The sequence below is a fragment of the Ochotona curzoniae genome, unplaced genomic scaffold, assembly GCF_017591425.1.
Source record: "Ochotona curzoniae isolate NIBS_2020 unplaced genomic scaffold, NIBS_Ocur_1.0 contig_1302, whole genome shotgun sequence".
In the NCBI taxonomy this organism is placed as follows: Eukaryota; Metazoa; Chordata; class Mammalia; order Lagomorpha; family Ochotonidae; genus Ochotona; species Ochotona curzoniae.
Genome location: NW_024465035.1, coordinates 3,454,718 through 3,468,898, shown reverse-complemented (window position 1 = coordinate 3,468,898; position 14,181 = coordinate 3,454,718). Strand labels below are relative to the sequence as shown.

The window sequence follows — 14,181 nt, the reverse complement described above, 5'->3', positions numbered from 1 at the left end:
CCTAACTGTCACATCTCACCTACCACAGCAGGACGTTTCTCCTGACGCCACTCTGGGCGGGACGAGTTGTCTCATGGTGCACCTGCTGGCACACACAAGAATTAGAACTGGCATTCTGTGCTCTGCCCTCCCCTCCCCATCTTGTGTAGATGCCCCTGACCCTTCGCTGGGGAGTGGGCTTCTAACATTAATATCAGTGCTAATAATATTTCCTGAGGAGAGAAAGACAGTGCCTGAATTTTGGAATATTAAAATAGAGAACCATGTTATCCACCTCCAAAGGACTGGGAAGCTTGGTTGAGACTCTTGGTGTCTGTTACTGTAGACAGTTGTGCTGTCCTCCAGGCTGCCTGTCTTCACTATCCCCGACTGATGTCCCTCAGCTATTCCTCATGCCCAGCTGACCTACCTGGTCTGGAAGATCATCTACATTTCCTTCCCTGGACCTAGATATTCCATGCCAGAATCTCCCAAAATCCCGTTTTATCACCTCTAATTAAAGCTGCTTTTTTTTTCTCTCTCTCTCTCAAGAGGTTGTTTAGTTTTCTTATTTAATTTTTTTATGTTAAATTTCCAGTGACATATCAATATTGTGAATGTCTATTTCATGTTTGTGTTTTCTGATATAAGAGGAGCTAAAAGGACTGTGTGGACTGGCCACGAGTTCCATGAGAAAATGGAGTACAGGTGTGGTTACAAATTACAATATCAAAGTTTAAGAAACAAATTTAGGACTCTTGCTTCTTTGTAAATCAGGGAATGCCTGCACACAGATTTTTAATAAGATATTAACTTATGAAATCTGAACAGCGAGGAGATTTATCCATTGTGTATTATAGTTAAAATCCATTTTGCAGATGTAATGATTCATTTACTAACCCAATCAGAAATCATCTAAGCAGAAACATCTTTCCATTTGGCTCTAGGACTTACTTGCTTATGGGGACCCAGTGCCTACAACCTGACCCTGGATTATTAAGCTGCTGCAAAGAAGGCCTACTTTTCTAATGGGGGTTCGTAAATTGGGGTGGACAGAAATCAGCATTGTTTTACACACGTTAAGGCCACGTTCATTTTTTCCTGAGCTTATTAAATTCTCATGGCGTTATTGGAGAAATCCAGGTATCTTGCAGACAGATGAACACTCCGAGCTTATGAGTCGTCTCGTTTGCTGGCGTTCACTCAGGTGGAGCCAGCAATCAATTCCCGGGGCCTTCGGCCACTGCCCCGGTGGCGTTTCTCCGTGGAGGATGGATTCTGTGCCTCCCTCCTTCAGAGCCTCTTTCTCTGAGCCTCTCTCCTTTGAAGTCCAGCTTGGATCCATGTCCTTCCCATGCTCTGCTTGTGGTCACCTTGGAATGCAAAGCACTGCCTTTTTCTTTCTGAAATTCCACAGAAAGGCACTTTCCCGGTTCCTCTGCTACTTGTAGACATTGGCGTGATTGTTTATGCTGTTAACTTATTAAATGTAAAGTGAGGAGGCTTTTAAGAGCTGCAAAGAAAGTGAAAACACCTTGTTCTTCTTGGACGGATGCATTAAGGAAATTACAGCTCCACAGGGACAGATGCAAGAGGAGTCAACACTGCCCCCCCCACCCCACTTCACAGAGAAGCTCCTCTGAGTCCCGGCTGCACAGCCTGGCTGGACCTGTGTGTGTTCCTCAGCTCCAGAACTAAGTGGGGCCTGGGATTGCTGGGGTCTGTCACAGACAGGGCCAAGCAGCCATCCTGGGAGATGAGGAAGACAAGGCAAGGAGACAGAGTGCCAGATTTCACTGAGCAGGCTTGGAAGGGTAGACCCGTCAACCAAAAGCTGTTGAAGGTTTTCCTTTTGGGTGTTTGATTTGGTGGGGCCTTGGTAAAGATCTGAACTCTGTCTGTCTGTGTGTCTCTATGTGTGTTTACAGAGTAGTTCATGTGCATCAGCTGAGCTTAGAGAACAAGTTTTCCCTTCTCCCACTCGATACAGTTTAAAGCATAGCAAAACAATTTATATCCCACGTAGGAAGTTTTTGAGAAAGTACAATGAGAGTACAATGAAATTAACTTAAAAAAGATTTATTTTTGATTGGAAAGGCAGATATACAGAGAGAAGGAGATACAGAGAGAAAGATGTTCTGTCTGCTGTTCATGCCCCAAGTGGCCGTAATGCCTGGAGCTGAGCTGACCCAAAGCCAGGAGCCTCTTCCGTGTCTCTTACATGGGTGAAGATCTCAAGGCTTTGGGCCATCCTTAACTGCTTTCCCAGGCCATAAGAAGGGAGCTGGATGGGAAGTGGAGCAGCTAGGACATGAACTGGTGCCCATATGGCATCTTGACAAATGCAAGGCTATTGCACCGGGTCTGAAATTAACTTTTTACGTCTGTGTTTTCACATACTTTTGTAAGTCATAGGTGTTCATAACACATTGAACTTGGATGCCCCAAGACCACATTGTGTCATTCCAGAACATTCCATTTCAAAGATTGCTTCACATCTAAGATGGGCTCCCACCCCAGGCCACATCTACAGTACCTAAAATCCTTTCCCTCTTTGTGTGAGCAGTGGAGGGAGAAGACTCTCACAAACAAGGAAATAGTTCTTCCCTCTTGTTTTGGCCGGACAGTGGCAGTGTTTCTTCAGTAGCTTGTATGTACACCATCGCTGTCATTGCTTCCACTGTGCCATGTGGTTTAGCTTCCTAAGCTCTCTGTGGTCCACTTTGCTCAATAGCAAAATGGAGATCATAATAATTACAATATAGCATAGTACCTGAAAATACTTCATAAGACGAAATAACAGATGGTCACTACCACTAATATTAAAGAACACTCTGCACTTTCCAGGAGAGATCTACTTGAGGTAAGCAGAGTCCATTGCAAGAGAATTTCCACTATTCGACAATCTCATTGTGTGCTCATGGTGGGACTATGTGGCATCAAGAACTCCTCACTCTGGACTGTCCTCTGATCTCCATGTCTGTTTCCCAGGCAGTGTGCGATTGGTGCTGGGTGAATTAGTGAGGGATGGGATAATGCCAAACAAGTTGACAATGCAGTAAGGTATTTTCCCAGCCTCAAACGAGGATAAGTCAGAGCAGGTTTTCTGGCGATAGGAAGAGGCAAGGGTTGAGATGGTGATGCAGGACCTCAGGCAGTGGGGCAGAGAGGATTGGTATTTAGAGGATCAACCAGGAGAACAGGTGTCTGGATTTGGAGGTCTCTGTAGAGGAGGGATCGTCAAACCCGATGGACAACAGGGAGGCAAAATTTTGTAGGACATGGCTGTTGGCTGATCCCATAGGACGCTAGGAGGAGCCCCACATAGGAGGCAACCTCCAGTGGATGTTGAGATGCTCCAGCTGCTCCAGCCATTCCCACTGCCATGTATGTGATAGATGATATCAAGTTCGTGGCATGTTCTTTTGCGTGCTGTCTACAAAGCCATCTTTTCCTTGTCTCATTCCCGAAAGCATATCAAACTGCAATTAAGGGAGAATGATGTTGTTCAGGCATTAACCTTGAAATCATGTTAGTTTCTCTTTTAAAGAATCACTCAACATTTAAATCCTTTGCCATCATTCATAACAAGTTCTGGTAAATATGTCTCAGAGTGTCATTCTCTGAGTTGCCACATGGTATTTGAGAGCAATGGGTCGAGACCATCATCCACCAGGAATTCTTTTCTTCTAAGGTCATAAGGCAAGATGCCTTCATGGAGTTGCATTAACCAGACAGGATTCCTTCAGGGAATTGCGTTGGCCAACAACTGGGTTACCCATTAGATTATTTTTCTTGATTCAATCTCTGGGAAGAATCGTTATTGAAGTGAGAGGCCATTAGTGCCAAGAAGGTGTCGTTCACTAAGGCTGTTGGGAGATCTGGAGGTGCTGAGTACAGATGTTCCCAGTGTAAGATGCTCACCTGTTGCAAGGGGACATCTGGGTATCCTTTAGGGATGGCAGAATCATTCATGCTCTAGATCCTGGGAAAGCCCTCTGGGTGCCACTCTACCACTCACTCTCACATGGTCTCTTTGTGTTTCAGCCTGTCCTGCAGGGACGTTCAAGGCCAACCAGGAAGCTGAAGGCTGCTCCCACTGTCCCTCCAACAGCCGCTCTCCTTCAGAAGCATCTCCTATCTGCACCTGCCGGACTGGCTATTACCGAGCAGATTTTGACCCCCCAGAAGTAGCATGCACCAGTAAGTATCGAGACCTTTGGCATGAGGAGTCATGCAAGGAGGTCTTCTAGGGTAAGAAAGATATTTCCCTTCATTTCTTGCACAGCAAAAGTGCTGACCGTGGTGCTGAAATGGACAGCTCTTGATGCTAAGCAGGCATGGGACCCTGTTCTTCTTTCTCCAAAATGATGTTCTTTCTCCAAATGAGACAAACTTTGTGTCACACCAGCAGATCAGTTGCTCATCAGATGGCTAAAATACTAGCCTACAGAGTTCCTTGAGTGCAAAATCAAAATCCATTAAGATATTGCTACAATTAGTAACTATTCCAGAGATGGTGGCTCCAAGAAACCCTCCTCAATTCTTAGGGATGAAGCTCTCCTCTTGTTAGGTCTTCATGTATGTCTGTGACTAGGCTTTGCTTGGAGCTTTTGTCATTTGATTCACTTTCCAGTTGTTTTGTACCTGATCTGCTTTAGCTACTAAATGAAGCTGCCCATGTGGTAGGGCCATGGAAGTACCTTCTGAGAACCTTCACTGCCCAGGGTGCTGCAGCAGCTGCATCCTGTCCAGGTTACTCAACCAGAGGTCTAACTACAGAATGTCTCTGAGGCCCAGATAGTCAGGACTGGATGCTACTACATCAGCTACATCCACTCTCCCAGTGCTGTGTAGGAAAGGGCGAGAGTACAGAGGCAGCTTTAGTTTCTGGAAAGGAGTGATGGAGGGGACATCCCTTCTCACTCTCCTTTCACATAATCACACAGAAGAGCAAGCCCCACTGGCCCTCCCTACATAGTGCATTAGGGAATCTGCATTTGCTCTGCTAAGACCTGAAGCCTGGAAGAGGGCTGGTCTCTCCTTTTTAATATTCCCATTATATTTGGAGGTCACTGATCCAGGCAAGGCTTCTTCTGTGCTAGATGCTGCTGCTTGGGTCCTTGAGAGTAGGGGCATCCCCTCACCCCTCCTAGGACCAGATCTCTAGCAGACCCCCAGGAGAGAAGGGTGCATAGACTGTTTCATATTTCCTTGCAGTCGGACAGACAGAAAGCATGATAAGCCTTTGAAGGGAGTTCTTAACTCTGGTCCTGTAGTGTGGTTGTGTAACCTTTGCTGGATGCGGGAGCCAAATGAAAGTGTCTTCAAGATTGTAGTCCTAGATTTGATCAATGCTTACAGAGTTGAAGAGAAGAAAAGCTCGTTCTCTTATAAACTAGTTTTCTCCAGACCTCCTTCTCTGATGGTTTGTGGACAGGAAGAACTTCATTCTTGCCACCGCAGTCCCTGCTTTTCAATGTGGTGTTTCCCTGACTTATTTCTGAGGTTCTCTGAGGATATTTGATGATCCTGAAATGTGTTGCCTAGTTTACTTCTTTAGAACCACTTAAAAGTGATGTTTCACTGCTTTCTGAATGTCCAGCCGGAGGCCCCATCTCTGTGATGGCCAAAGCATGTGACCAAGCCTGCACAAATAGTACCAGACATTGTCCAGGTCTCTGCCTTGCTCTGCAGGACCAGGTACCAAGTAAGGTGACTCAGGGGGCGGTCAGGGGTACCACACAATGCTAGGCAAAACAAGTGTAAATAAGGCTATTATTTTATTGAGCCTCATTATATATTTGATTTATTGTGTGCCAGGAAAGTAGTGTATGAAAAAGTCAATTTGTTGGCTTTTATAATCTCATTAGGGTTTCTTTTTAAAGCATTCTAATTGGAGGTGCCATCTGTTCTCTTAAAAAGGCATCACACATCACCACAGTAAATAATTTTCCAGATACAAGGAGCTTATCTGGAGTTGCTTGTAAGGCAGCAGCCTGCAGTGTGGCCTGGGGCTCCGGCTGGCTGAGCATTGGAGCAGAGCAAGTGTGCTAGCCCCACTCAGGCTTGGAGAGGAGGACTGGAGTAGGGAGGATGCGAGTGCCATTTTATCCATGTATGAAATAGTTACTGCCTCGCTGGTTTGGGGGTACTCAGGACACTGACTGTTTTTACTCTGTGGCTTGAGAACCTGCAAGGTAAATGAGTGCCCAAAGAGGCCAAAATCGGAGGGGGCCTCAGATTTAGCATGTGGACATTGTCTTTAGATAATCATATAGCAGTAGTCACACTCATTTACTCCCAATATTGAGCATTTTATGAAGGATCTTAGGGCTATGAAACCTTTAGTGCACTCAGAATTGAAATTTAATGGCTCTTGTTAGGCTCTTGGGATCAGCACATATACATTCACATTTTACTTACTTATGCTCCCCTGAAATGCAGAGAAACAGCCAGAGAGAGACAGAAAGAGATCTTCTATCTGCTGTTTTAGTCAACAGATTTCCAGCAAGGGCTGGCCTTGGCCTAAGATCCAAGAATTTGGTCCAATCCTCCCATGTGGGTGGCAGGGATCCAACTACGTGAGCCATTACTTGTTGCCTCCCTGGATGAGCGTTAGGCAAAGCTAGAATCAGCAGCAGTGGGAACTGGACCCCAGACATTATGAAATAGGATGGTGACCCTCCCAGTGGCATGCCAGATGTCCATCCCATTTTTATTTCTTTACTGCATCTAAGCATTTAGAAAGCTTGACAACTTTGGTGGTGCTATTTGGTCCTTTCTTCATTGGCTTTTCATCCATTGGGAGAGCTGGAAGCCCTTGACCTCCTTCTGAAAGGTCCTGGCAGCCTTGTGCGTCTAGCCTTGCTTCTGAGTCTGGTCAGTGGGCTCCACAGGGGTGCAGCTGTAGTCAGTAACAATGTTGGAGCAGCTAGTATTGACTCTAGGGAAGTCGGAGGGTGGTGCTACTGTGAGACCCCTGCTGGGAGTTTATGGTCACATGACTGCTACTGGTCTGCAGGTGTCCTCTTCCTTCTTTTTCCTTTTTCCTACATTCACACCCCACACTACAGATAGAAATCCACTACATGAGTGTTTGGCTAGCCACTCCCCAACTGGGCCATGGCTCAAGACTGGCTCATACACAAGATTTAAGCCACTTGGGAATGGAGTGCGATCTGGAGACCAGTTAGAAGCAGGTCACAGGAAATCCCTTACTCCCTGCCACCAGTGCATATCTCTTATCGATACTAAGTGACCTGGTCAAGGAGGATCATCCTCAGGAAGAAATTAGCAGGGGGCCCGGATAGCAGCTGTTGAGGGGAGAGGAGGCAGAAGGGGGAAGTCAGAGGGATAAGACAGAGGAAGGTTCAGGATGCACCCCTACCAACCCAGCAGGGATGGGCTGGGACAGCCTCAAACTGAGCAGGTGTCTCTGAGCCTGGGACTTGCTGTTCTTTGGCTGGAGAAATCACTGCCTTGTTCCCCTGACTGCCTTCCTGGGCACTGTCCAGAGGCCCTGAGCATTTCTATGGAGTTACGGCATCCCCGCACATTCCCTGTCTCAAAGGTTGTAGACTCATCAGTGGTATGCAGGAATTGACAGATGGGCTTGACACTTCAAATAAACACATTTGAATTGTCCCTTCCTTCTTTGTGACCTTGATCTAACTTCTTAACTTTCTCACTTTCTGTTTCATTCTCAGAACCTTGTCATAACGCAAGCTTTTCTGAGCTGTTACAAGGATTAAGGAAAATCATGTTATAGAGTCTTTGGCACAGCGCCTGCTTCATAGTAAACTCTACTGATGTTCAGGCTTTCTCTGGGTGCATCCTTAGAAAGCGTGAAGCTTGCAGCACACCAAGGCTCCTGGCAAGGGAGGGTGTCAGAAATGTGACAACAAAAGTGTTGTTGGGGCAACCTGGGTTTGACGCCACCATCCAAGTGTCACAGTGAAATCTGTGCCATGACCTCACAACATGTGATCACTTGCACCTGAAGATCCTGGTGTAAACAGGTGAGGAAGTGACTGCCAGGACTCTCAGGCATGCTGTGGAGGAAGGACCAAGGCAGGGACCAAGCAACCAGGCACCTGCTGAGCCCCCTCACCTGGACTGAGGGAGGTGGAATAGCTCAGCATGCGTGTGACCCACAAGGCTGACCTCCAGTTCCCAGAGGCAGAGGCCTGTGGAGCCCTCAGATAAGACACATTTCCTTCTGCAGGTGGATCCCATGGCCCAGTGAACAGGACAGAGCCAGCCAAACACGGGGAGCCACCAAGAGTACAGGAGGAAGCAGGCAGCATTTGAAACGGAACACCGTGATGATGGCTTCAGTTTTAAATAATTTCTAGTTTACTGGGGGACAAAATGGAAAGGAGGAATTTATGAAGCAGGTGAAAATAGATAATTATGCCTTATAAAATTGCTGTCTGTGAAAAACTGTGTGGAAGGACTTGTGTGAAAATAATTACCTTTTTACATCTCTGACCACAGAAACCCTTCTCCCGTCACCCACATGGGAGACATTTTAATGGATCACAGAGGCAAGATCCTGCTTGTCTTGTTTCTTTTATTTCTTCCTCGAATGCAATGAGTTTTCCTCTGCAGAAGGAGCTCCAGGGGTCACCTTGTCCCCTCTAATGGGGTGAGCACAATGCCAGCTGGTCTTGGGGGCTCGACAGGGTCTTCTTTGGCACCCTCCCAACTCACAGCAAGGCACAGAAGCCTCTGGCAAGAGCAGAGGCTTTGAGTTTGGGACGATGGGCTCCCTTCTACCACCTAGTGCCATCCTCAGCCTTTCTGAACCTGAGCTTCCTCATTGGCAAAATTAGGTGCAATGGAAGTGATATGAGGAAGTTTGAGGACTACTAAGTGGTTGGAGGTCAGTGAGGCCTGCAGAGAACTCGTGTCTGTCCCATATCAGGACTTTGGTGCTAGCCAGAATTCGAGAGCTCGTTAGCACGATGCTGGTGGAAGGTGACGGTGATGATTCAGCCTTTTCTTCCCGCTCTTCAATCTGCCTCCTGCCGGGAAGAATGAATTTGCTTTTCACTCTTCCATCCCTACACTCTCTGGTGTCTCTCTTTTAGATTCATTTCTCACCTTTGAGCGAGCTGGCGTGGCTTCCCTCTTTCGCCCCCACAAACACAGGACAGCAGGGCAGCCCCTGTGACACAGAGGTCAGGTTCCTTGGATGGACTGTCCAGGTTCGTGGCAGAATCTCAGTGCCCAACCCTTCTCTTTCCAGACATGCTGGGCAGGCTGGGCCCATAGGGTAGGCAAAGGTTCAGGATAATGAGCGATCAAGAAAGTCCCTTACCAGTGTCCTTGCAGTTAGATCTGATGACTGCAGGACTTTGTGGAGTCTGTAAGGACGTGGACTGATAAGCGTTCACCCACTAGTCTGGGCACAGGCCTTGCCTGGCCATGCCTGAAAAGATGGCCAAATATGACTTCCTGTTAGTGCAGACACAAGCCTCTGTGCCACCTGGGAAAGTGCTGGGCATTCAGCCTGAAGCCAAAAACTCCAGTGTGCTGGAGATGCTAACAGTCAAGGAAATGTTCCAGAACTTTGCTTTAGAATTAGGTTGCTTTTCTGTCCTCTGCCCCATTACAGTGAATTCCTCTCCCTCCTTGTTAGTGTCCTCTGGCTGGAACACTGGAGGGAAGTGAGAGTAGGGAGAGAAGAAAAAGAGGGAGGGAAAGGCTGTGAATATGTAGTGAGGAAAGAGGAGAGGTGAAGTGTGGTGTGTTCACGAATGTGTGTCTGTTTGGTTCAAGGGAACATCTCAGTGATTTTCAGGCTAACTCCACCTGCTAGGGCTCAGATGCCTTTCATTTTCATTCTTAGGCAGTCAGAGCTCTGTGGAGCTCTCCATTGTACATCATTGGCTGGAGCTGGGAACAAATTGATGAGAGAGAGAAGAGAATGCGAGTCAGGGGACATGGCCTGGAACGTGTGGCCCAGGGAGTGCTGAGGGGAACACCAAAGCAAAGTAGCTAATAGACACCAATAGCCTGGACTCAGTCCAACAAGTAAAGGATATAACGGGTGACACGCCCCCATACACACACACACTTTGCAGGTCTTCCTGCAGGAACTGAGCTCGGGGGAGTGGGGGTACCTGAGGAGCCCAAACAGCAAGGGGCCGGGGCCCTTTAGACCAATAAGAGAGAAAGGTTCTTTAAGGCAAGGAATCTTCCACCTGAAAGAGGAAGCCAGTGCCACGAGGACTGCTCGTGTTTCTCCATGCCTACAATTTGGGTTCCATTTCAAATACTTCTCAAAAGCAGACCTTTCACATGGGTTTACCTCCGCCAATCCAGGGCTGGCATTGATGTAAAGTAAGTTGTTGTATTCACGACAGCCTTAGGCTGTTGCTGATGAGGGTGCTATACAGGTCACACTGTGTCCTGTTCTATAGAGATTTGGCCCTGCTGCGTGCTCCATGTTGCACATAGAAAGTATGCTATTTGTGCTCCTGAAGGGGTCGCAGGTCAGTGAGAGTCAGGGGGTGAGTGGTTTCATGGAGTGCCCAGCCTTGGTGGTTAGAGAACGGAGGGAGTGTGACTGCGAGAGGGGAGCTATTTATAACTGTCACTGCTGCTTCCAGAAGGGTCGGCATTGCCTGTGTAAACGTACTTTCACACTTCTGTAATCTACAGTTTCTTTCCACAGCTGTTTGACCCTAGTGGGTATAACCCTTGTGGGGAATGTATGGTTCTACGTTCTGAGATGATAGCCAGGCACACATGGACATTTCAGTCTCAGAACTTGACCATGGGTGCCACATTCTGAACTCCTCCTCAGTTCCAGCTTTCTCCCTCCAGTAACCCTGTGAGATGGTTATTCAGCTTTGATTTCTCTGAGTGTTTGCAATGGCAATCAGTTTGTCTGCTTTGCAGAGCAGCCATACCAACCATTTCCAGCAGCCAGAAGCCACCATTGCTGGAGAAATCTCTGTGCTTTGGGTTGGACACTCCTTCCCCCATTCCTTGCCATGGACTGGTCTTTGAGGACCATTGTTAAGTAGCCTGGTGGCTCCAGTGCTGGTGGCCAACATTGTCATCTGGTCTCACTCATCTCCTTCAAGCTAAACATCTGTTATTTTTTCTATTTCCCCAAAGCACACGGCTTCTCAACAGCCTCTATTCCAACCACTGTGTTACCAATAATATTCTCAAACACAGCAGCTGTAATGAAGCCTGTGACTCTCCCTCCAGGATGGGATTGAATAGAGCGATGCTGGATTTCCTCCTGTTGTTGGGACACTATGGATTGTGCACTTAGGTCCAGATTCGCCAGCCGATGAGCATTCCGTGGTTCTGTTTGGCTTAGGCTCATTGCACTTTCATGCACAGATCCTTTTGAATACTGTTCCTATCTTCTTTCAAATGAGAAGTGTTAGTGTCATTGCTAAGACTAGAGCCCATGACCAGATTCAAGCCCTGCTGTGCCGTCAGTCAGCTATGTAGAGGAAGGGGCAAAGCCTCTCTGTGTCTCCATTTCATCATGCGTAACATGGCAACGGCATTGGTGTCTGTCTTGTTGTACTGCTATGGGAATTAGGCTTAATATTAGTTCTTAGAGCAATTCTTGGAATACAGCAAGTGTTGAGTAGATGTAAGCTTCTTGGTGACCACTTTGGAAGTTGCTCACTTCTCTTTCATGTTACTTTCAAAGCAGTTGAAAACGAAACCTTTGGGGCAGGCATTTAGCCTCACTGTCAGTATACCACTGTCCCACAATGGAATACCTGAGTTCAATATCCAGCTTCAACTCTTGACCCCAGATTCCTCCTAGTGCAGATCCTGGTGAGGCAGACGAGTGCAAGGAATAGATGGAGCTTCCAGCTTCCACTTTAGCTCAGCCCAGTCACTGGTTCTTGGAAGCATCAGCAGAAGGGAGTTCCCTCTCTGTCTCACCAAAACAAATTAAATTGTGAAACTTTAAAGCCCAAGCATGGGTATTATCAGTTAGCATTTCTTTCCCTTAGCTTTCCCTCAGTTACCCTTGTCGAAATCTAAGTATATGCTCTATGCTCTTTTTCTCTGCAGGCTAATGAACTTTCCAAACAGCAAAACAAAACAAAGTCTGCTGGCCTGACTTGCACTCAGAGAACACATGCTGGTTCCTTTTGCTCTTTCTCTGGCTCATGGAACACTGATTTAATTGTGAATCTGCAGAGGTAGGAGGGAGTTGAGATAAGATGCATTCGTTTAATCTCTCTTCTCCATTTTAAACATTACAACAAAGCTGCCCACACTGTAGCTTTAGGATTCTGTTTGGTCATGCTTGCTCCTTTGTAGTCTGATGTCAGATTTGTAGGTTCTGATCCCAGACACTGCTTCATAATGGGCACTCTCCAGCTTGGGATTCTCGAATCTTCCCTGCTCCAATTCTCTGCCTCAACGGAGAAGCCAGTTGGGAAGGAAGAGGCGTAGTTTGCACAGTCTGAATATCCTGGGCTGCTCAGAGCTGTTCAGGCAGAAGGCTATCATCTGTCCACAGGGTTGGAGCTTTTGGATGAACTGATCTGATGTTTTGTGTGTAAGCTGTGCCCAGCACAGACAAGTGGTTAGAACCCTAGTAGGGGCATGGGGCAGATCAGGCTTGACTTCTAGCCCATTCTACCCTTGTAGTGTGGCCATGGGCAGTTTCCTAGTAAATTGCAAATACACAGCTAGTGTTTATTCTTGTGCCCATTGCCAAATGCATACAAAATATATATGTCTGCTTCCGTGCCTGATATGTGCTAAGTGCTCCATAGGTCATTGCTTTCATTGCTGTTATGAAAAATGCTTCAGAGTAGTTACTTAGTTCTCTAAATTATGCAATCAAAAATCAGAAAGCACGGAAAGTATGAGAGGGAACTGACATTTTAGATCAAGTAACCCTGGGCGGCCAAAGCTAGGTAGGCTTAATGCTGATATTACCTTTCCCCCGTGTACAAACTGTGTGTTCCATCTTTGTCCTATCTCCTCACAAGTAGTATCCAGGAGACCTCCCAGTTCTCCTGATCTCCCTTTTCCCATCCATAGCAACTCGGTACCAGAGTCTGATCTAACTCAGCCTGAGGCCAAGTCCAGATTTGATAATGGGCTCTGGGATACAGTCCAGTCCTAGATGACTGGTCAGTATCCTTTTGGCATTAACTCACTTTCCATGGCTTAATTGCCAGTCAGATATGGAATTCATGATGGCCCTTGATGACCCCTCTGGCTGACCATGGACCCTTGTCCAGGAGCCAAGTTTAGAGTCTAGCCTCAATTCCATTGCTGAATTGCCTATCTTCCATCAGTGTTCTTCTCAAAGTCTTCTGCACTCAAAGACTGAACTGCAGTATTGTGCCATCTGCAAGAACCAGCATGCTTCTGCCTTTCTCTAGGGGGCATCACATGCTCCTGCATTCCCTGAAACTCCAGCTGCCAGCTGGTAACCTGGTATCTGGCAGTCCTTCCTCTATCCATCACAGTGACCTTCTAGACTCCCTAGTTTGTTCACATGTGTGGATGCTGCAAGAAAGCAAAAGCCAGAGACTCATAAACATTACTGGATGTCTCCTTTTAAGTGTGACTGAGAACAGGAACCCTGGTGTCTTGGACTGTCCTCAGATTCCGAGGAATGTCACCTTCAACTTGGTATAAGAGTAGGTTCCAGAGTCTGCCCAAGTGATCAATGATTTCCCATAACTGCAAGTGTTCAAGTGGGCACTGATGACATTTGCCAAGTGAGTGGGAGGCTGGGCTCAGTGAACAGAAATGGGTCTCACAGTAAGTTTGGACATGTCAAGGTTTTTGGCGTTATGTATGGCATAGGGTCAGGAAGCTAGCATTTGGTGGTGATTCATTTTGAAATTGTACACTGGTCTTCCGAGAAGCTTTCTACACAATTGGCTGGGAAGTGCCAAGTGTGAGCCAGACATCTGATAACCATCATGAGAGGGGGGTTGGCCATGGGCTTGCCAGCTGAACTTTCTAAGGTATAAATGATTATTGGTGACATCACAGGGAAAGTGCAGGCTGCAAGCTGAATTCTGCCTGTAGAAGGTCCAGGATTTCATCCAGGCTGTGCCAGAGATCGTGGAGTTGGGAGCCAGACGGGTAGCTCATTTCCCAGGGGCCCAACAGGGAGAAGCAGAAGCCAGCAAAGCAAGAAGTTCTCCATGTTTTCCCTCACCCTTTCTGCTGTGGCAG

At 47.0% G+C, this 14,181-nt stretch overlaps 1 protein-coding gene across 1 annotated transcript in view; it reads left to right on the top strand.

The window, feature by feature from the left end:
• EPHB1 (EPH receptor B1) overlaps positions 1-14,181 on the top strand; it is a 348,433-nt gene that overhangs the window by 226,298 nt on the left and 107,954 nt on the right. The window contains exon 4 of the mRNA XM_040965142.1: positions 4,027-4,182. Coding sequence (XP_040821076.1) covers positions 4,027-4,182 — 156 coding nt within the window. The remainder of the gene's footprint in view (positions 1-4,026; positions 4,183-14,181) is intronic.